A 23,285-nucleotide genomic window follows, 5' to 3' on the forward strand; every position below is an offset into this window, starting at 1 on the left:
ATCAAAAACTAGGATACACTAACTCTTGAAATTCGGTGTGTATATGAGATTTACTATAAAGACTATCAAATTAGTAAAGCACTGATGACATAATTAAATTTTGTACCTTAGCTGGCTTTTATAACTTATACAGTGCTAGCATATAGCTGATTCAATCTGGTTAAGAGGAAAAGCAAGCTTCAGGAATACGTGAATCCAGATATTAGTTCTCACATGCTTAATTTCAAAGGAAACAGCTGACTTTCAATAATGAAATATACAAACTGAGTTATTTATTCTAGATCCACAGGTGACAAATGCTTTGCCCATAAGAGAATTTCTAACTCTAAACATGACAGGTATTTAAAAAAATTGTTTATATACACAGCAAATTTCAAGATAATTTTAAAAAGAAAAAATAAATAGTATTCTCAATGAACACATATAGGCAAATGCCTGACTTACAGGTTGAATTTTTGCCATGTTTTCTCTATGAATGTAGTTTGCAGAATTCCTGTTTAAGCTTTCTACTTATCTATTACACTACATTAATTTAAAACCAATAACCCTGAAAATGAATAACCACAGTTATAAATTTGGGAATGAAGACAATGGAAAGAAATACAAGTGGGAAAAAAATATGTGCAAAAGACACATCTGATAAAGAACTGTTATTCAAAATACACAGAACTCTTAAACCTTAGCTATAAGAAAATCAACCAATTTAAGAATGGGCAAAAGAAGATACACAGATAGCAAATGAGCACATAAAAATGAGATGGTCATCATCATGTCATTAGGGAAATGCAAATTAAAATGAGATACCCCTACCTACCGATTAGAATGCCCCAAATCCAAAACACAGACATCAAAGGCTGGAAAGGATATAAAGCCACAGTAACTCTCAAACATTGCTGGCGAAAATGCAAAACGATACAGCCACTTTCAAAGACAGTTTGGCATTTTCTTACACAACTAAACACTCTTACATAGAATTTAGCAAGCTCCTTGGTCCCAAAGGAGTATATAGCCAAAGGAGCTAAAAAATTAGGTCCACACAAAAACCTACACATGAATATTTTTAGCAACTTTATTCACAATTCTCCAAATTTGGAAGCAACCATGGTATCTTTCAGTAGATGAGGAGATAAACTGTGGAACATCCAGACAACAGAATATTAACCAGTGCTAAAAAGAAACAAGCTATCAAGCCATAAGACATGTTACCAAGTGAAAGAAGCCAATCTACTAGACTGTATGATTCCACTTGAATGACATTCACATTCTAGAAAAGCAAAACTATAGAGATAGTAAAAAAGATCGGTGGTTCCCAGGCATTAGGGTAGAGGGAAAGACAAAGAAACAAATAACAGAGGATTTTCAAGGCAGTGAAACTATTTTGCATGATGTTATAATGGTAGATAAATGTAATTATATATTTGTCAAAACCCAACGAATATACAATACCAAAAGTGAACCCCAATGTAAACTAAGGACTTTGGGTGATAATTTGTTAAGGTTGGTTTACGGACTGTAATAAATGTACCACTGCGGTGTGGAATTTTGATATGGTGGATGCTGATAGCAAGGGAGGTTATATGTGTGTGAGGGTGGGGTGGGGAGAGGATACATGGGAACTCTGTACTTTCTGCTCGATTTTGCTGTGAACTTAAAACTGCTCTAAAAAATAAAATCTATTAAAATCTCTTTTCAAAAGTTGAGAAAAGGATACTATGTGAAGATACTTTAAGCTATTAGAGAAAGTCAAGAGACTCTGGGGCCACATTTATAATTATCCATTACCAAGCAAGTCATACAGTGAGGGCATGCCCTATACAGCCTACATTACAGAATCCAGCATGATATTCTAAAAACCAAAAGCAACATCTGAAAAAGCCAAGTTCAGCCCTAAAATTATAGACTGCTATCAGTGCCAGAAATAATTAGGAAGTCTATTTTAGAATTCAAACCCATTAGGATTTGTTTTTCAAAGTTCATTTACTAAGTTCTAGTCTCACATCTTCCCTAATGTACTTTTTACTAATTAAGAATTTTGCTGCCATGCCAACAATACATTTGCTTAAAGAAAATAATTTTACAACTTTGAAATTTTAGTGTCATTTTATGCCACAAAACTTTATTTACAAAGTTTTTCAGAATATATTTGTTTTACACCCACTATTCCAAGAGTGAAATGATATCAAACAGATTACACAAGCGCACAAAACACAGAAAACCATTCTACAATATATACAGTGCTGTAAGTGGTTGCTATTTTTACAGTTTTCTTTTGAAAATAATCTGCTGAATTTTTTTGCTGATAACACTTCAGAGTGATGTTGTCTTCAATTGTAGATTTCCACAGAGGCTCGAGTGTAACAATCCAATATATTTTATAGGTGGTATTTAACAGTTTACCAGTAACTACAAATCATTTTTTTTCCCACTTTTTTTCAAAAGTCTTGGATGATGAAGAATTATGACTTTCACCACCACTATAGTGTTCATATAAAGTCTGAAATTTAAAAACACAAATCTGTTTTGTAATATTTTAGTTCAATGTACTGTCATATTAGTAGATGTATTTGGATATATTCTAAATATAGTAAATTTCTCTCTTATTCTTATAATTGGGAAACTATTTTATAAAGCTATTCGAGATAATAAAGAATTTTAAACATCAAGCTTGGACTTAAGCATTACCTATCCTAAGATAGAACTCAATCTTTCTATGAGAGAAATATAACAGAGCTACTAATTAACACACATATGAGCCTTCAAGGCCTTCTTTCTCTCTCTTACTTTTTCTTAAATAAAGCCAGTCTTAGGTAAATTCCTATACAAAATATATTTATAGGGAAACTTTATATTATCAGATGATATTTAAACTAACAAATAGAAGAGATTACAAATTATTATATAAGTATAATAGATATATACTGAAATCTGTATATTTAAAAGTTATTTAAGAATCAGCTAACAACTAACTTATGAAGATGGTAGACATCTTTGCCCTCAAGCAACATACAACTTCAGTGATAAAAATAACTAATCCACCTCAATTATACCTATAAGAGGCTTTTAACAATATATCAGTATAAATTTAAAACATGGAGATACAAAATAACAGAGCAATTACAAAACAAATTTTGTCAAATTTTAATTACTATATCTATTGCTTTAGCCATTAGCATTTGAGAAAATTTAAAAAAACAGTTACTTCATATCATATGAATGCAAATACAGTGAATGTACAGTAAAGTCCTTCAGAAAGGCATTCAAGCTCTTGGCAACTCAGATGGACTACCTACCTATCCAGAGGGCTACAAGTATTGATAGTTTAAGTTCCCATCATTTTATGATAATGTTGTAACTGAAATATACTATCAGTAACTGCTTGGTAGCTAAACCAGTTGATCAATAGCATTTATAGGGTTCTAGAAATGACTAGGTGTTTGATAACAGTAAGATCTAAAAATCATGGTATAGATATAAATGGACACTGTGAGGCTAAAAAGCTTAAGACTTGTGCTTTGAGAGTTGTGTTGACTGCTGTGTACAGCTTCAAAAAAGCCATTACATGTAATGTCTCTAAGGAAAAAACTGGCTAAAAGGAATAAATTCTAAAGTTGTGTTAATAATGGTGCTGAGTTAAAAGACACATTACGTTCCTATATTAAATTTATTCCAGTTGAGACCTGACAGCAATCTTTTGAATGCACCTTATGTGACAATCTACTTTGAACTGTGCTGTATGCACAAGAATATAAATCAAGTAGATCTGTATTTGTCAAAATGCATGTTAAGTATCTAAATGTAGAAATATGCTTCATAACTGATCTGATGATAGGGCCAACTTTTCTTCAGACTACCTGTTTTTTTAAATGTCTAATTCACTATATAAAACAGTTAAAATTCATGTAAAGAGCAGACATACTTTTTTTTTTTAAGACGGGGTTTCACCATGTTGGTCAGGCTGGTCTTGAACTCCCGACCTCAGGTGATCCACCCGCCTTGGCCTCCAAAGTGCTTGGATTACAGGTGTGAGCCACTACGCCCAGCCAAGAGCAGACATACTTACTTTAGCAGCTTTCAAAATAGAGTTAGGAGAATTCAGACCAACAAGTTGGCCAAGAACATATTTCATTTCTTCAGTGGTTCCCTTGGCTATTTGTTTACCTGTAAAATAAATCAATAGTACACTAGTACCAATAAGAAAAATAATATGTCCATTATAAATACATGTTTTGATTAACAGCATAAGTGACACACTGATTATACCCCTTATCTAGAATAAGTAAAAATGAATACCAGAAGTAAAGAAAAAAGTTTATTTACTTTTTATAATAATGGAACTTCCTTAAGGAAAGAGGTAGGCTGACCAAGAGTAGCCAATTCAGATTCTGTTTCTGTTATATAAATAGGTAACAGACTGTTTATGTTACTAATCTAGTAATAAACAAAGTTTTAAAGAAGTAGTACCTGGATGAGTTTGAATTTGAACGTATGGATGAGCCAGGAGCTCAGGAATGGATATCCTCTGTTTAGGGTCCCTTATTAAACAACACTATAAAAACAAAAAAATTTTTAAAAGAAAAACAAAGCAGGTTTTCACATGTGATATTGATGAAGTATTTTTCCAGACTATATTATAAAAGTTGCTTTTCAGATAGCCCATTCAAATGATGGCAAGATTATTTCTCCCAAGGCACTTCTGCAAAATCTCCAAGTATTTATAAGCTTTAAAACATCTTCAAAGTAAAAAAATTAATTCAGTTAGCAATTCCTTTGAATAGAATAGTTATATCTAAGCCAGTTACATAATTCCAATCATTTCAGCTATTTCTTTTAAGTAAATAATTAGTTATATGAAATTAATATTACCTTTAACACATCTTGAAGATCTATCTCTGGAATATCAGGAAATTCAATTTCATGATTAGGATCAATTATGGCATGCAATTTAGAAATCTGATTAATTATATGCTGAAATGGTGTCTTCCCGTAAGTCATATAGTACAAAATACATCCTAAGGACCAAACATCACTTTTGGGGCTTATCTAAGAAAAAAACAAACACAAAAAGGTTGCTGTTATTTTAACATAAAATGTAAAAACATATAGATGAAATATATATATATTTAAAATCATAATTAAATCTCCACGAATGCCTGAGTATTACATTATGTTAATATGACAAAACATCTTTTACTAGTTTTCATTTCAGTTGGTTTTTCCATCAACAGATAGAGCTTCACTTTAAATCCTTCTATAACCTCATAATTAAAATATTTCAATTAAGACAAAATATTAAGTTCTTTCCAACCTGGGAAAATATAAAACTAAAAAATGTAACTATGAGTTTTAAGGTTACTTGTTTTCCCCAGAATTATTGGAAGTTCAAAGTATGTATACAGTTTTAATGGTTGTTTAAATTATGTAACCCTTCAGACTTTTGGAAATAATAAATAAATAATACAACTTTAAATCCAAGTGCATATACTATAGAACTATGCTGAGCATGTATCCTGGTCTTGTCACTAACTGGTAGTACTATGTGTATATTTCCTCACTTCTGATACAGAAATAATAAAAGTATATTGTCATGGGCATTAAATGATAAACCATACATATGGTTAATCATAGGGAAAAGTTTCTGGTTATCATAAGTACTCAAGTTGTAAAGCAAATGAAAATAGAATTGATAAATGAAGTCAAGAACTGCATATTTAAGATGAACAAAACCATGGAAAGTCTAATAAAAAAACACATTTAAGTTTTAGAAGAGGAGTAGAGGTTAAACAAATACAAAAATAATTTTATGAAAACATTTGGCAAAATTTTACACCAGTTATTTCAAAAACATTTAAAAGCTAGATTTTCTAAAACAGAAAATGTAATTTAATAAATAAAAACACATTTATCAAGTAATGATTCTAAGCTGAATAAACGTGCTAAGTACCTTTTATATTCTTTCCCATTTTATCCTCAATTTATTTTACAATAGGCACTGTCTATAAATCTAATTTAAAGACAAGCAAATGAGGCAAGTTAAGTCACTTGGCCACAGACAGTTGTTAATGAAGAGGCAAATCTATGACTTGAATGGATGTAGGTCCCTGGGATAACATGTGCTTGCACCCACTTAGTTATACTGATGTAGAGCAAGAAGGGTTAATCTGGGAGCCCATGCCATCACAGGAGGCAAAAGGAGCCCCTGACAAGGGGCATTCAGGAGGCTAACACAAAGCTCATCGAGGTAGTAAAATAAAGTAAGTAAAAAAGTAGCCAGTGGCAGGCCAGAAAAATTTACATTCTCCAGGTGTACTTGGAAATGTAGAATTCACAAATGAGTAAGTGGTAAAAAATAAAACATGAGAATTGGAATGAAAAAAACCAGCAATGTCTCTGTAATGGCCTAAAAAGTTTTAGAACTTAAAGAAATTGTTATCTGGTAAGTTTATTCAGAAAATAGTGCAGATAAATGGGATGTAAATAATCTTTACAGTACCTTTGACTTAGATTTCCCATTCTCTCTGGAGGAAGACATATCTTTGATTGCTTCTGGTGGCATATAATTAACTGTGCCAACCTATTTGCCAAGTGAGAGAAAACACAAATCAATGAAAACACTTCCTTCTGCTTTAGATTCTATTTGTAAAAATACAAATGCTAGATCCTTGGAAACTATATCCTTGCAAACTTCAAATAACTGCCGACAATGTTAAGATATATATCAAATTTCTTCACAACTGCAGCAAAATGAGTTGGGTTCCTAATCAGCAAAGTGACTCCTTTCAGAATGCTGTGCTTCTTCTATGATTATGGTGGGCAACTAGTAAAGTCTGCCCTAAAAACCGTCCAGGCTAAAATCCTATTAATGACCATAAACTTTGAGGCCATCAAGGGACTTAACCGTTCGTTTCTGTGTTGTAACATACTTAACTTTAAAAAAGTATATTTTTTAAAGAAGCCAACCAATATATCAACAAAAAGACCACCTAGCTTTGTCTCACAGCAGTGCTCCCAGTTTCTACAGTAAGATAGGCCAATCTTACAATGGACTCATGTTATTCTAAAACAAATGGTTTGCTCTCAAACACAGAGTATCTCTGCTTTAGGGCCTTGACCTGGAAGATATTGTCAGGCTGATTTACAACTCATTGTTCTGCCATACTTTTGACATAAAGAGACATGACTATCAAATAGAATTGTTTGAAGGACATGTTGTCCATTGAATCCTCCCAGCAAAGTCTAGTTTTACTCTTGGGATTTAGGTGGACTCACATCAAAAATCTGTAAACATGGAACATTAACATCTTGGCTCCAAGCAAGGATATTTTTTAGACATACTTTGGTGCCATTGCTTTAGTTTTTACAGAACAACTTCCTTAAGTTCGCTGTTGCAATACCCATTATTAAAACGTTGCTTATAATTCTTATGGCATTTACAATATGAAGGCCCATTTAAGAATTTTTTTTTTTCTTCTAATTTCAGTGATTGGAAAAGGTCTGCTTCTCAGGAAGAATAAAAATAATCTTACCTCAAAGACAATGAAAAACATATAACTGCAATTATTCCCTTTTTGTTTCCAACAAGGAAACTGAGCCAAATTTTCAGGTCAATTTTTGATCACAACCAAATGATTTCCAAGGAAGGTATTACTGTTTCTCTATTTCAGCTATAGGAAAACCATTCATAATTGCTAGAGATAGTCATATTTGATCTTAACTTTCTATTCTAAATTATAATGATCATGGTTCATATTTTTAAATCTATTCTTATCAAAAGACTTGATTAAAAATATAACACTCGTTTGCAAAATAATACTTTACAGGCGAAAAAAGAATTGAAGTCTACCATGAGATAACCAACCACTAAAAGTCTTACCTGAGAATCTTTAACAATACTTGTTGTATCTGGTTGCATTTGGTTTGCGATCCCAAAATCAATTAGCTTTAACATTCCATCCACTATCAGAAAGTTAGCTGGTTTAAGATCACTATGAACAATGCCTTTAAAATAAAAATCCACTATAATATTAAACAGTGTAAAACACTCTAAGGACCAAAAAACTCACAACCTACAGGTCAAGCTGTATTTATTCCTTCAATTAGTGACTCCAAGTCAATATTCATTTTTGCATATATTCTGCAAACATTGACATAGCAATTGTTATGTGCCAGGCACTATTCTAAATTTGTTGTTTATATAGTACTGACTCATTTAATCCCCACAACAGTGCTGAAGTATTATTATCTTCCCTATTGTATGGCAAGGAAACTAAGGCAATGAGAGTTTAATTAACTTGTACAAGGTCACACAGCCTAAGTGACAGTGCCATGAGTTGAAGCCAGACAGTCTGGCTTCAGAATCTATCCTCTTAACCACCAGGATTCACTGCCCACTAGAGAGCCTCATAAATTACACTGCCTGACAGTAAGACCCTAATGCTCCTGACATCTCCATCCCTATAGCCCTGATCTTGATCACTGAATTATCTTTTAACTTATAGAAAGAGAGATATAAGGAGGAGATAAATTACAATTAACTAGGATAACCGTTATTTAAAAAAAAAAAAAAAAAAAAAAAAAAAAAAAAAAAAACAGGATAAGGCAGAGAATAGCCCTAAAAAGAACCAAGGACAAGTAAAAACCAACCCATAAGTAGGCCTAACAGTAAAAAACAAACAAACAAAAAATCCAGCTCTCACACAGGGCATACAATACAAAATGATTAGGAGAATGAGTAAAATAAACATCTCATATTTTTAGGATGCCTGAACCTCAAAGTCTCAGTTCTGCTATAATCTAAGTATCTGGAAATAAGGATGATAGACTACATTAATACTGAGAAAAAAACATTTTGTATTACAGATGTTAAGAATTTGAGTTCACGTCTTATATCCTTTGGGTTAACAGTGTTTTAAGAAATGGTTTTGTGCCTTCATCTTTAAATAAACTTCTAATTATTTAGTTCATCTAGTTAAAGATGCCAATAACCAATGTCTTAAAGTTGTAAGTGTATTTCTCTAAGATGACACTGTTAACAAATATTTTAACCTTCACACAAATATAAAAAAACCTTTAAATACCATGTTGATGGATTGTGTGAACTGCCTCTAACATATTTTTCCAGTAACTCTTGCGTTCCCATGGGTCAATGGATTTTTTCTTTTTAAGCCAACTATTAAGGTCAATATTTCCACACTCCATTACCATGTAGATGTACTGGTCTGTGATTTCACTGCAATTAAACAAATAAAAGCAGCAAAACAATAAATGGCAAGGTTATATTAAAATTTACTAAATACTTACCTGAAGAATGACAAAAGTTTTCTTTTTAAATTTAAAAAGAATTCTTACTAATCATAGAGCCGGATGATCTTATCACTGTGTTGTTGTAGTTTATTCAAATAAGCTATTTCGTTCCGGTAACTATCAAGAGTTTGGTTATCTGCTTCTTCTAAGTTCACATATTTTATAGCATATATCTGTTTCTTTTCATTCAACACCTGAAATACCTATACAGTAGAACAAAGAGAAGTTTAGAATATACTACTTATACACTATTGCAATGATTCTAAATTTATTAGAATTTTAGGTTGGGAGAAAATTCTGAAGGAAATACTGATATGAACAATTAAAAGTTTTTAGGCCTATTTTGTGTTTAGAAGGAAGAAAAGTAATTCTCATTGGAGAGTAACAGTCCGTTTCCAATGACCTATGATGATAGGCATTCAATAATTTAAGGTATAAATCTAAGTTTTTATATCAACATGTAAGAAAAATAATTTAAATTTCATATATAAAACAATCTGTGGGATGCCCTAACCAGGGAAACAGCATAAAGAAAAAGACATTCCAAAATGTTAAGGACAAGCCTGGTCTGTGGTGTGCTCCTTTAATCCCAACTACTCAGAAGGCTGAGGTGGGAGAATCATTGCTTGAGCCCCAGAGTTTGAGTCCAGCCTTGGCAAAATAGTAAGACACTGTCTCAAGGAAAAAGAAAAGTGAAGGATGACTAAAGGTTATGACAGAGTCAATTCAATTCACAGATGTTGTTTTCTCCATTGCGCCTGGATTTAGCAATTTCATTCATGTGATACAGAATATTAAAAAATATATACTAATCATAAGCTATCAGTATATCCAGTTGTGAAAAGCAGAGTAGGTCCGATTTTCAAAGTCAAGTTGGCAGGAACAAGATGTTCTTGTATGTTGTCAGGATCTCTGACGTCAAAGTCCAATTGCTCTGACTATAATGAACAGTCAAATTCTAAGTAACGTTTTAGGACAGATAACATTTTTAAAAATAGAAAACACTGCAAATGTAGCTTTCAGCAAATATGCAACAGGGATGGTGCTTTTAAAACTCAATTCAAATACAAAATGCCAATGTATACAAGAAAAATTATATTCATATATCCCCTTTGACATATGTAAGTAAAAATTCATTTAACCTTGAACATCCAGCAGATACAGGGAAGGAATAAGAAAAGAGCCCAAGTGTTCATGAGGTTGATGTGCTAAAACTGCACTAACAAGGAAAATCTATCAGGCCCCTCAGGTATAGCGTGCTTTTAATTTTTAGGTATAAGACTCTAATGAAGTATTACTGGTTTTAGTTCGACACACAGAAAATTAGAGGGGTATGGGGCATAAGAGGGAGAAGAAAATAACAATAAAACAGATAGGAATTTAAAAATAGCAGCATAAAGCCATTTTGTAAAAGGTAAACAGCCTCATAAACCCATGACCCTGAATCTAATAGCTAAAATCTTATTTGTATGTTCTGGTGGTGTATCTGTACAATGAAATAGCTTTGTATCATAAAAAGATAGAAAGACTAAAATTTAAAGATGAAAGACTAGAGGGAAATACCTGAATTGAAGCTGCAGCTCCAACCTTATCAGCAACCTAACTTTAGGCAAGCCCCTTAACCTCTCAAAAATCAAATGCTGTTAGTAGTACCTACTGCACATGGTTGGAAGGATGACTCAAATGAATGATGTCTGCAGAGTGTTCTGCAGTGTGTCTGAAGCGAAGCAAATGTGAGCTACCATCACTAAAGACATTCAGGACAGAATAAAGTGGACATTTTAAAACATGTTAAAGTTATCAGATATATCAGAAAAAAAGCATACAGGATATTAAAGCTATTTATGTAATAAGATCTTTAAGTGAACAAATAAAAACTTTTAAATTAACTTTTTGCACGAATGAGTTTATTATTGCCCCCACTGTCCCTGTTCTGGCAAAACTCTTGCATCTGGATCAGGTTAGCCTTATTTCAATTTCATAGAGACAGTATCAAGTGATGATTTGTTAGTTTTGTGAGAAGTTACCAGTATCTTGACCATGCTCATTAACCCCATGACTGTTCTAGATACTCTTAATAGCCTCCTTAAAAATTGCTCACTGCCTAAACTCTGAAACGGGCACAGCACAAATTGCATTAGTTTTATAAAGCATGTTACTATCTTTTTCTCTGGGGCATTTGATTTTTTCAAGTCTATCATAATTAACTTAAATAACAATTAAATTAAATTCAGAAAATATGGGTCAGTCATAGCTTTATCACTTGGCCCTTTACTGAAATAAGCTCACATCTTCATTATACTCCAAGGAAAAAAATGTTCAAAATGCCATTAAGACTACTCTACATTCTCTGAAAACATATCACTAAATACCTCTAGTAAGTGTCAATACTTTGGTACTACTAAAATATAGCCAAATAACAAATAAATAATAAATATTAACCAAGTAATTTCTATGAAAGCAATTAGGTAATTCAAACAGAATGATAAAAGGAAATGTATAATGAAACCAATATTTATTGAAGACTTGATACACATGGTAATGCACATACCTTATCTTTCATAGTTAGTAAGACAGCCTTATGCAAGTCTAATTACTGTTAGCTAGATTAGGAAATTACAGTAAAACTTAAAATCAGTCAAACAGTGTTTGTTTAATGTATCATCCTTAACAACTTATAATAGCAAAACTGCTGAAAACTGAGAGTTTATTCATTAACTAATCAATTCAGTCCCTACCTGTTCTAGGTACTGTTCTAGACACTGGGGCTAATATCACTGAGCGAATCAGACAAACATCCCTATCTTCATGGAGCTCACATACATTCAAGTGCAGGGGGACACAAACAGTAAACCAAATAAGTAAATTACAGAACATGTTAGAAGGTAAGATACAGAGAAAAACAAAACAGGAGGGGAATAAAGAACATCAGTGATTGGAAGGTGGGAGTTGCAGTTTTAGAGTGTGGGCAAGGAAGTCCTAACTCAGAAAACACATGGGGATATCTGGAGGAAAATAGGATGTAATGTTAAAATAGACCAGGAGGAGGGCTGGGCACAGTGACGTAATTCCAGCACTTTGGGAGGTGAGGTGGGAGAATCACAAGGTCAGGAGTTCATGACCAGCCTGGCCAACATGGTAAAACCCCGTCTCTACAAAAAATACAAAAAATTAGCTGGGCATACTGGCAGGCATCTGTAATCCCAGCTACTCAGGAAGCTGAGGCAAGAGAATCGATTGAATCCGGGAGGTGAAGGTTGCAGTGAGCCAAGATTGTGCCACTGTACTCCAGCTGGGGCGGCAGAGTGAGACTCCTTCTCAAAAAAAAAAAAGATCAGGAGGAGCTGAAATAAGGTAAACACAGAAAGACAAATACCTCATGTTCTCACTTATATGTGAAATCTAAAACAATTAAACTCATAGAAGCAGAGCTTATACCACCTTTGACAATGGTGGTTACCAAAGGCTGGAGGTTGAGGGAAATGGGAAGATGTTGGTGAAGGGATACAAAGACTCAAATAGGAGAAACAAGTTTGACTTTTTTTTTAGATCATTAGCATAGCATGATGAATATGATAATTGGAAATTATACATTTCAATATTGCAAAGAGTCAATTTCTAATGTTCTCATCACAAAAAATTTGAGGCAATAGATGTTAATTAGCTTAATCATTCCACATTGTATTAAAACATCATAATACCACCTTGTACCCCATAAAAATATACAACTATAATTTGTCAATATAAAATTAAAAAAAAAGTAGACCAGGAGGGCAAAGACTGAGTCAATGAAATCCTTTAGGAGGCTATTAAAATAATTTAGGTGAAAATACAAAAGTTGCGCTGACCAAAGCAGTAACGCTGGAGATAATGAGAAATACATTCTGGAGATACTTTGAAGTAGAACCAACAAGATTTGCTGATTGGCTAGATGTGTGCAAGAGAATGAGAGACACCAATTTTTTGGTCAATCAGTTGCAAGAATGAAGTTGCCATTTACTGAAATGGGAAAAGCTACAGAGCAAGAGTTGTGTTTGGACATACTGTTTTAAATGCCCAGCAGTCACCAAGAAGAGATGTTAAACAGTCAAGTTGAATATACAACTCTGGAATTCAAAGGCGAGGTATTAGCTGGAAATACAAGTTTGGGAACTGTCAGCATATACATAGTATCTGAAACCACAAGATTGAAAGTGAACAGCAACGGAGTGAGTTTAAGATGAAAGAGGCCGGGTGTGGTGGCTCACACCTGTAATCCCAGCACTTTGTGAGGCTGAAGCGGGTGGATCACAAGGTCAGGAGATGGAGACCATCCTGGCAACATGGTGAAACCCCGTCTCAACTAAAATTACAAAAATTAGCTGGGCATGGTGGCACGTGCTTGTAATCCCAGCTACTTGGGAGGCTAAGGCAGGAGAATTGCTTGAACCAGGGAGCTGGAGGTTGCAGTGAGCTGAGATCGCGTCACTGCATTCCAGCCTGGGCGACACAGTGAGACTCGGTGTCAAAAAAAAAAAAAAAAAAAGAAAAGAAAAAGAAAAAGATGAATGAGGACTAAGCCCTGGAGCACTGCTTCACTGAGATCAGAAACATGAGGAAGATAGTAGGCGTAGCCAGTTTGAGAAGGAAAAAAACCACGAACGAAGTGGGGAAAAAAAACTTAAATGAGAAAAAACAATCAGCTGTCCCAAATGCTACATATTCCAAAATCTAAGCAAAGAATTAGATTTGGCAAAAACGTGGGGGTCATTAGTGGTCTTGATTACAGTTATTCTGGTGAGTGATGAAGGCAAAAATCTAACAGAAGTAGATTTAATTGAATGACAAAGATGGTAAGTTTAGGTATGCCTAAGATGCCCTCTATCCAGAGATGTAGAAACGATATAAATTTAGAACGCAGGTAAATTTAGAAAATAATCTAATTTCAGAAACTCATTTGTTACTGAATTCTGTTTCTGAAATGAAAAGCTCAAAACAAAACAAATCCATTAGTGAAAATCCTTGCTGAATGAGTCTAAACATATTACAACACATTCTGACTCAGAAATTTCTGGTTCTTTTGTGGTAATACATAGTGGTCATTTGCTACCCCATGTCAATATTTTTATTATTAAAGAAGAAATATGGAAGCATAGGACATTAAAAGGAAAGGCAGGAGACTGGGAATAAGAGATCTAAAGAGGGTATGTCACATGTGAGGGAGGGTGTGGGAAGAGAAGGGGAGGTGTTAAGATGGCTTTTTGGCTGAAGGGCAACATGGCCCCTAAAAGTTAAGGAAAAGCTGCCCTCACAGGTAAAGACCAAAAAAACCCAGAAAGTTTAAAATATTTCTATTTATTTTGTAAATATTTAAGATACTTACCTTACTTGAACCTCCACGTCCTATCTGCTTTAATATGGAATAAATTTTTCCTTTAACTGAAATGCATTCATTTGTTGAAGAGGATGCTAAAACCTAAATAAGTAAAATGTATAAATAAAAGTTCAAAGAATATGCCTAAGAAACTAGCTTACATTTGGTACAGTCAACTGCTTCCCATTTTGAAATTATCTTAAATCTTAAGTAGAAATGTTACAATATTTTTAAAAGGACTTGCTCTACATACTTTAACCAAAGAGAAAAACCTTAAAAAATAATATAGACAAACTTCCAAGGTCTCCCCCTTTAACTGGTTTTGACTTAAAAAGATAATTCTTAAGGAGAAAAAAACACTTAGTATGCAATCTGCAAACTTACAAACTTTAAAAAATATATATATAATAAAAAATTAATTTTTCATTTTTATTTTCTATCTTTTCCCCTATACCTCTTTACTTTCATATGTGCATATACACACACATAATTATATCTATATATTTTTTTCTGAGACAGGGTCTCACTCTGTCTCCCAGACTGATATGCAGTGGTGTGATCTCACCTCACCACTACCTCTGCCTCCCAGGCTCAAGCAATTCTCCTGTCTCAGCTTCCCAAGTAGGTGCGATTACGGGCGTGCCACTACTGTCAGCTGTATCTGTATTCTTCTTTCTCATTTAGTGTTATATTATAAAAGAAGCAATGTGCTAAAGGTATTAAGAGCTCCAGGGTCAATCAAACAAATGCACATTTCAGTGATGTCCTTGATATGGTTTGGATTTGTACCCCCACTCAAATTTCATGTGGAATTGTAATTCCTAATGCTGGAGGTGGGACCTGGTGAGAGGTGACTGAATCATGGGGGTCGATCTCCCCCTCAGTGCTTCTCTGAGAGTTCTCAAGAGATTTGGTGGTTTAAAAGTATGTGGAACCTCCCCCCACTCTCTTGCTTCCTCCTGCTCCATCCATGTGAAGTGCCTAGCTCCCCTTCACCTTCTGCCATGATTGAAAGTTTCCTGAGGCCTCCCCAGAAGCCAAGCAGATTGCCAGCATCATGCCTCCAGGACAGCCTGAGGAACCATTATCCAGTTCAACCTCTTTTCTTTATAAATTACAGTCTCAGGTATTTTTTTTTTTTATAGCAGTGTGAGAACTGATTAATATAGTCCCCCACTTTGTGCTGAGTGATGTTCAACAAGTTAATTTTTTAGAACCTCAGCATCTTCCCCAGCAAACTTTTCAGTTGATGTACTGTACAATTTGCTTCATCATCTCTTCCCTTATACTGGAGGATCTCTCTGTGTACCTATAAATGCTCTGAACAGATGGAGTGCTGAGAGGACTTATTCTGAGCTGATAAAGAAGTTGAAACAAAAAGAGCTCCTGATTAGCTGATTAACCAAGTTGAAACAAGGTCTGAATAAACCTCAATTTAACTAAGGCCTGCTTTGGGTTCCAAATGGTAGAATCTCATGTAATCTTCTATTTAAATAAAAAGATAAATATTCTAATTTTCTCACCTCTAGGACTGAGATACACTGTTGAGTCAATATATATTTATTTCCTGTAAGAAAGTATTGGGCTTCTAAACGTGTATGTATTGTAATTTCATCAAGGTTCCCCCCCTTCCTTTTGTGCCTCCTCTCTCTCATCTTCATTTCATATTTCAAACTGTGAATGTTTCTGAGGGAAGAAAGCAGTTCAATGTCCTTTTCCCATGGCTGCTGACAGTTTTTAGAATAAAATAATTCTATCTTATTTCTGATTCAACACTAATGTGAGCTCGTTTCCTACACAGGACATCCCACATCCCCCTTAGTTGGCCCTTACAGTGGCTAGAGTTTCCAAAATGCAATTTGGGTCATTTCAGTTCTCTGCTTCAGCCTCTTCCAAAGCTTCCCACCCTCTAGGGTAAAACTTAAGGGTCCAGCAAACCTTGGGCCTCACCCCTTCCCCTTCGTAAGCTGCAGCCACACTGTGGCCTCATTTCAGTTCTCTCCTGACACTGGCCTCTTCTAGAAGGCCCCACCAAGCCCCTCCACTTATTATCTGTGACTTGTCTTCTAGACTGCAAATCAAACGGGGCCTGACACTAGTAACAGCTAAATACATGTGTTTTGAATCAATGCATGAACAAACTTGAGCATTTTTTCTTTCTAATTTATTATATTGTTTCAATCCTCAAAACGCTATCACCTCTTTCCAGTTAATATCTACTGTCAGCTCATTGTTTTGTCCATTATTCTTTCAAATTATGCAAATTATACATAATACAAATTACCGCTTTAACCATTTTTAAGTACAATTCAGTGGCATTAAGTACATTCAGTATGTGATGATGAAAAAGTTCTGGAGACGGATGGTGGCACAAATATCACCACTGAAACTCTATATCCATTAAACAGCAACTCACCATTTCTCCCTCTCTCTTTCCTGGTAACTACTGTTCTTATTCTGTCAACCAATTTTATCAGTTGATTTTTATAGTTAATTACTCATGGGTTTTTTGTTTTATTTAAATAACAATACCTGCTAACATTTCTGATTTACTAAGTGTCATATTCTGTATTAAGAGTTACATATATATTAACTAATTTAATCTTTACAACCATCCTTGAGGTAATTAGCTTTATTAATTTTATAGAGGATGAAATAGGCACAGAAAGTTTAGGTAATTTTCAAAAGATCACACAGACCGTAAGCAGTGAGGCCAAAATTCAAGCCCAGTGTCTTAAAGGTCCATGTTTTCTACCAGTATTAAGCTGCCTCTAGGACAGTTATTAGAAACTAACTTTCGCCTCATCAGCAAAAAATCTTTCTTCTTATAGTTATTACTATAACACATTCTAGCAGTACCTCATATTGCTATTCTAATATTTTGAAAATGTACATTTCCAAATGAATTGTATACTAACAAATAAAATGAAGCTGCTCACTACCAGCTGATATAAACACAACAAAAAGTAACCCTGGCTGGGCAGGGTGGCTCATGCCTGCAATCCAGAACTTTGGGAGTCCGAGGTCAATGGATGGCTTGAGGCCAGGAGTTTGAGACCAGCCTGGGCAATATGATGAAACCCTGTCTCTACTAAAAATACAAAAATTAGCCAGGTGTAGTGGTACGTGTCTGTAATCTTAGCTACTCAGGAGGCTAAGGAACAAGAATCGCTTGAACCTGGGAGGTAAAAGTTGTAGTGAGCTGAGATCGCAACATTGCACTCCAGTCTGGTCAACAGAGCAAGACTCCGTCTCAAAAAAAATAAAAATAAAAACTAACCTTTATTATAAAGAAATTTTAACCAGCTCTTCAACTGTATTCTTTGGCCTAGTTAAGGAGTAGCTTCATTAGCTTCCTCAGTAGCAAACCTCTCAAAGCCACAAGGCACACTCTTAATAGGATATCAGAAAAGTTTTGCCTAGTGGATTTAAGAATGGCCAAGTTCTTAAGACCTTTCCTGACAACTAGATGCTATAAAAATAAAATCTGTAAAACTGATCCGAACCTGTAAAGTTTGAAGTGGAGTAGCAGGTATTTGCTGCTGTTGCTGCTGGAAACAGACAGGTTGGCCATAAGGTGTTGACAACTGACAAGCAGGTAGAAAGTTGTCTGTTACAACTGGAGTTCTAAAACTGGGAAAGATTTTTTTTAATTTAAAACATTACAATTTAACAAGTAAGATTCTCATTCAGTTTTCATTTATTTTAAAAGGCTAAAATAAACTTAAAAGTGTTACATCAAACAGAACCCAACTTAGTTTTCATAATATAGCTGATGTTTATTTCAGATATGCCACTACCAGATATTTAATTTTGGGGAATTCTTTCTGAAAGTAAATATTTGTATGCAGACAAGAAATCCTTGTTTGTAAGAAAAAGAAGATGACATTTAAAATACAAAGTAGTTGGGGTTATTTTATATGAATTTAGCAAATGTCAGCTTATGGCCAGTCATAGATTTTATTCAGTTTTTTTTTAAACAATAATGTTCTATATGGCCTGCTAGAAATAACAGAAAGCCAATTACATCAGAGGATTTTGGCCTTTGAGCTTAAATCTGTTCAGTATACATTTGTGCTTTGCCTTGTTTGCTGTTAATATATCCTCAACATCTAGAACACTGCTTGGCACGAAAGAGCTCCAAAAATATTTAATAATAACTAACCTAGTATCACAAATCTATTATCACTATTTTAGTTAGCAATAATTCTTTAAAATATTCTACATATAATAAAATGAGGCAACATATAGTAAAACTACATTAAGTAGGTAAGAGGCTAGGTTATAAAATCTTTAAGGCCAGTTCTAATTAAGATCAAGGATAACATTATGAAAATGAAACGCAAAAGACGACATGGACTTAAGCTATCCCCTAAGACATTAAAGATATAGCCACTAGTTGATGGTTATAATGTATCCAATCCCTTTATTTCCTTTCTCTGAAATGGCATTCATTTTCTTTTGTAGTATCCCTTGTGTTCCCTGTCAATCAGCACACTGATTGTCCAATTTCTTCACTCATCCATCATTCCTATACTCAAGTACTACACCTTTGAATACCCCCAGAACTAGATGAACTGTAACAACCAACCTCTTCCAGAAGCTATCACTTTCCAATTAACATCACTTTTGTTAAAAAAAAAAAAATTCATCTACCCTTTATCCACTCTAAGAATGCTCATCTTTAAAATCTCTCTCTCAGTAGAGATATATGTATGGCAATACAAGATTATCAAGAAGTTTTGCATCCTCAGAGTATTTATAGGTTGTAGGTAAAGATTTCAACATGACAGAGACTACATTCACAACAATACTTAAAAATATGCATTATTACACCACTTTTCCCTTCCTATTTCATAGATGAAAACACTGATACTGAGAAAATAATATGAAGTTGGAAAATCTTTAAAGTAAAAGAGCAGGATTTAATCCCAGATTTATTTGACCCAGAAGCCCATCTTAATTCTATCATACCACCCTGCCAATCAAGCAAGGGGCCAAAAGTAATTACCAGCTCATGTAATCATCCAAGGCATTGCTGCTTGGTGTCTTACAAATAGATTTTGGATCAAACCATTTATAAGCTGACATTGGCGGTGACTGTTTTGAAACTGAAAAGACAGGTTGCTCAAAAGTGGTATGTTTCTGTTAAAACAAAATAAAAGAACACTATGGTTTAGAGTTTTTAAATTGTTGCCTGTTCAACAGTTTTTACGAATATTATAACTTTTAAAATAATAATATATAATATACAAAAGCACATTAAAACAGGTAGGGGCATATATATATATATATATATGTATATTTCAGACTTTCAGTAATTTTTTAGTATAGTTATTTATTTATTAAATTCTTAAGCCTAGTGAATTCTGCTCCAACTGATGACAAATACAGGGAAGGCACGTAAATTGTTTAAAATACAATTTAACATTCTCCACAATCAGAGCTATTTTAACAGGTAGTAAATTCTTATAATCTAAAGTAGTAGCCTGTGCTTCTGAAAATTAGCCTTCTTTAATCAATAAAACTATATTCCCTTTTCCTCAAATGTAGCCAAATACTACTTACTTAGCAAAATGTGGAATATCAAATGCCTATCTTGTGTCCTCCTTAAGAAGAGACAGAACCTGTAGAAATTCTTTCTCCAAAAGCATTGTTGAAAGAAAAAAAAAAAAAAAACCTATAGAATTCATCCTGTACAAACCCCCAAACAATGATGAAGGAACATCTGCTGTGGCAGAGATCAGCAAATTATAAGCTCAGGCTCAATCTGGCCTGCTGCCTGCCTATTTTTGTAAACAAAGTTTTATTAGAACATGGCTATGCCAATCGGTTTACATATTGTTTATGGCTTTTATTTTCATGCTCTAATGGCAGAAGTGAAAAGCTACATACAACAGAGCCCATGGCCTGCAAAGCCTAATAACCCTTTATAGAAGTTTGCTAGTCCCTGCTGTACCACATCTCAATCAAAGAGAGAACCACATTTTGCTTGAATACTTTTAGTAATTAAGCACTCACTAGTCTACAGAGGATCACTTCAATTATGGGACAGCTTTAGTTATCAGAAAATATTTGCAGATAATTTGGATTAAATTGGTTTCACTATTATAATTTCAACACACTGGTCCTCATTATGGTCTTGAGAATTACAATGGCTAAATCTATCCTACTTTCTACATTTCATTCTTGGCAAAGAAATTTTTATTCCAGGATAAATTCTCCCTCTCATTCAACACTTTCGTGTGTCTGTGCTACCGTGCAGGCATGCACACATTTTGGGATTAGTGGTAAAGATGTTACTGAGGACTGCTGTAGTAAGATTAATGAGCAAGGAAAATGAAAAAGAGCATGATCATAGAGTGGAATGTTTGCATTTGCGATTTAGGAGGTCAGAATTGAGGATATAAGGAGTGAGTGGCTAAAGCAAAATTAAGGAAACGGTCTTGAGACAGGAAGAAGTTAGAAACATGAAGGCCAACTGTAGGACTGGTAATACACAGGGGTATAGAAGCCAACAAAAACAAAGACAGTTGTTGGGATCTGGCTGATCCAAACCCTAATAGCTTCAAGGAATGATGAGGAATCACTAGGGGATTCAGAGATGAGAATAAGCCAGAATCCCCCAAAGAGCAGGCTTTTTGCAAGAAAAGAGACGAAGAAATGGTTTGGACATAGAATGAGGAGCACACAGCCATAAGGTAAGTGAGATGTGAAACAGAACCAATCCTCCCTTGAAGGGGCTGCTGGTCAAGCAATAACCACAAGAAACTGCCTAGATTCTATACTTTTTCTTTCTATGTGTACTATTGAACAGTTCTTAGTGTATTCACAGTTGTGCAACCACTACCACTATCCAATTTTAGAATATTTTCATCTCCTAAAAAGAAACCTCGCCGGGCGTGATGGCTCAAGCCTGTAATCCCAGCACTTTGGGAGGCCGAGGCGGGTGGATCACGAGGTCAAGAGATCGAGACCATCCTGGTCAACACGGTGAAACCCCGTCTCTACTAAAAATACAAAAAATTAGCTGGGCATGGTGGCGCGTGCCTGTAATCCCAGCTACTCAGGAGGCTGAGGCAGGAGAATTGCCTGAACCCAGGAGGCGGAGGCTGCGGTGAGCCGAGATCGCGCCATTGCACACCAGCCTGGGTAACAAGAGTGAAACTCCGTCTCAAAAAAAAAAAGAAACCTCATACCCATTAGCAATCACTCTCCACTCTCCACTGCTCCCAGCCCCTGGCAACCACTAATTTACTTTCCACCTCTATGGATTTGCCTATTCTGATCATTTTATCTAAATGAGATCAAACAATATATGGGCTTTTGTGGTGAGCTTTTCACTTAGCATGTTGTGAATGTTCATTTATGTTGTAACATGTACTAGTGGTTCATTACCATTTATTGTTGATTAACATTTCATTGTATTAATGTACCACATTTTGCTTATCCATTCATTGATTGGATATTTTGTTATTTCCACTTTTTGGCAATTATGAAAATGCTGCTATGAATATTTATGTACAAATATTTGTGTGGATATACACTTTCAATTCTCTTGACTACAAACCTAGGAGTGGAAATGCTGGGTCATATAACGTGACATTTAACCTTTTGAAGAACTGCCAGATGACTGTACTATTTTACATCCCCACTAGCAGCATATGAAGGTTCTAAAATTCTCCACATCCTCGTCAACATTTGTTATTGTCTCTTTAATTATAGCCATCCTAGTGGGTGTGAAGCAGTATCTAATTATGGTTTTGATTTGTATTTCTTCAATGATCCATATGGTTTTCAGTTCCCTTACAATTCTATTAGTGTACAAGTTTCAAACAGAAAAAAAAGAGGAGATGCTTGTTTAATACAATCTATGACTCAACCTGTCAGGATCCTTATCATCTGGCATTTGTTACCTGTATCTACAATTTAGTGATCTTACTATAATATTTACCTTTTTCACTTTTATTTTCTCATGAGTATATGCTGGAGTTTTCCAGAGAGTGTATGACATGTAATAATGAAATAGATTGAATGCAAAAGCAGACATAAGAATCCAGTCTTCTGTTAAGTCAACCGTTAAGATTTGCAAAAACTGTAAAACAATGCTACTCTTCTCACTGTAGTTATTTTGTTTCAAAAAATACTTATTTTCATAATAGTGTACTTATATTCATATGAGTTTATCATAGTTATTTTTAATAAACTAACAAATATTTTTTAGATTTCTTGGCTTTATTTCCTAATACAGTAAATAGAAATAAATAAAATCAACATAAACAAAAGCTCTTTATGGGCATTGATAATTAAGAATATAAAAGAAAGCCGGGCGCGGTGGCTCAAGCCTGTAATCCCAGCACTTTGGGAGGCCGAGGCGGGTGGATCACGAGGTCAAGAGATCGAGACCATCCTGGTCAACATGGTGAAACCCCGTCTCTACTAAAAATACAAAAAATTAGCTGGGCATGGTGGCACGTGCCTGTAATCCCAGCTCAGGAGGCTGAGGCAGGAGAATTGCCTGAACCCAGGAGACGGAGGTTGTGGTGAGCCGAGATTGCGCCATTGCACTCCAGCCTGGGAGATCTAGCAAGATGCCATCTCAAAAAAAAAAAAAAAAAAAAAAAAAAAAAAA

At 34.6% G+C, this 23,285-nt stretch overlaps 1 protein-coding gene across 7 annotated transcripts in view; it reads right to left on the reverse strand.

The window, feature by feature from the left end:
- Window positions 1-2,086: 2,086 nt before the first annotated feature.
- TTK (TTK protein kinase) overlaps window positions 2,087-23,285 on the reverse strand; it is a 58,010-nt gene continuing 36,811 nt past the window's right edge. For 4 of the 7 annotated variants that reach the window (XM_032275440.1, XM_032275435.1, XM_032275439.1 and 1 more), the window contains 11 exons: window positions 19,665-19,798; window positions 18,160-18,286; window positions 14,663-14,755; window positions 9,346-9,503; window positions 9,075-9,226; window positions 7,871-7,995; window positions 6,491-6,571; window positions 4,864-5,040; window positions 4,462-4,546; window positions 4,061-4,158; window positions 2,087-2,494 (listed from right to left, as the gene is read on the reverse strand). In XM_032275440.1, the coding sequence (XP_032131331.1) occupies window positions 2,411-2,494; window positions 4,061-4,158; window positions 4,462-4,546; window positions 4,864-5,040; window positions 6,491-6,571; window positions 7,871-7,995; window positions 9,075-9,226; window positions 9,346-9,503; window positions 14,663-14,755; window positions 18,160-18,286; window positions 19,665-19,798 (1,314 nt within the window). In that variant the 3' untranslated portion in view covers window positions 2,087-2,410. The remainder of the gene's footprint in view (window positions 2,495-4,060; window positions 4,159-4,461; window positions 4,547-4,863; window positions 5,041-6,490; window positions 6,572-7,870; window positions 7,996-9,074; window positions 9,227-9,345; window positions 9,504-14,662; window positions 14,756-18,159; window positions 18,287-19,664; window positions 19,799-23,285) is intronic. The other 3 variants (XM_032275436.1, XM_032275437.1, XM_032275438.1) reach the window with 2 other exon arrangements.

The sequence above is a fragment of the Sapajus apella genome, unplaced genomic scaffold (assembly GCF_009761245.1).
Source record: "Sapajus apella isolate SASKATOON/1434 unplaced genomic scaffold, GSC_monkey_1.0 scaffold6, whole genome shotgun sequence".
Classification (NCBI taxonomy): domain Eukaryota; kingdom Metazoa; phylum Chordata; class Mammalia; order Primates; family Cebidae; genus Sapajus; species Sapajus apella.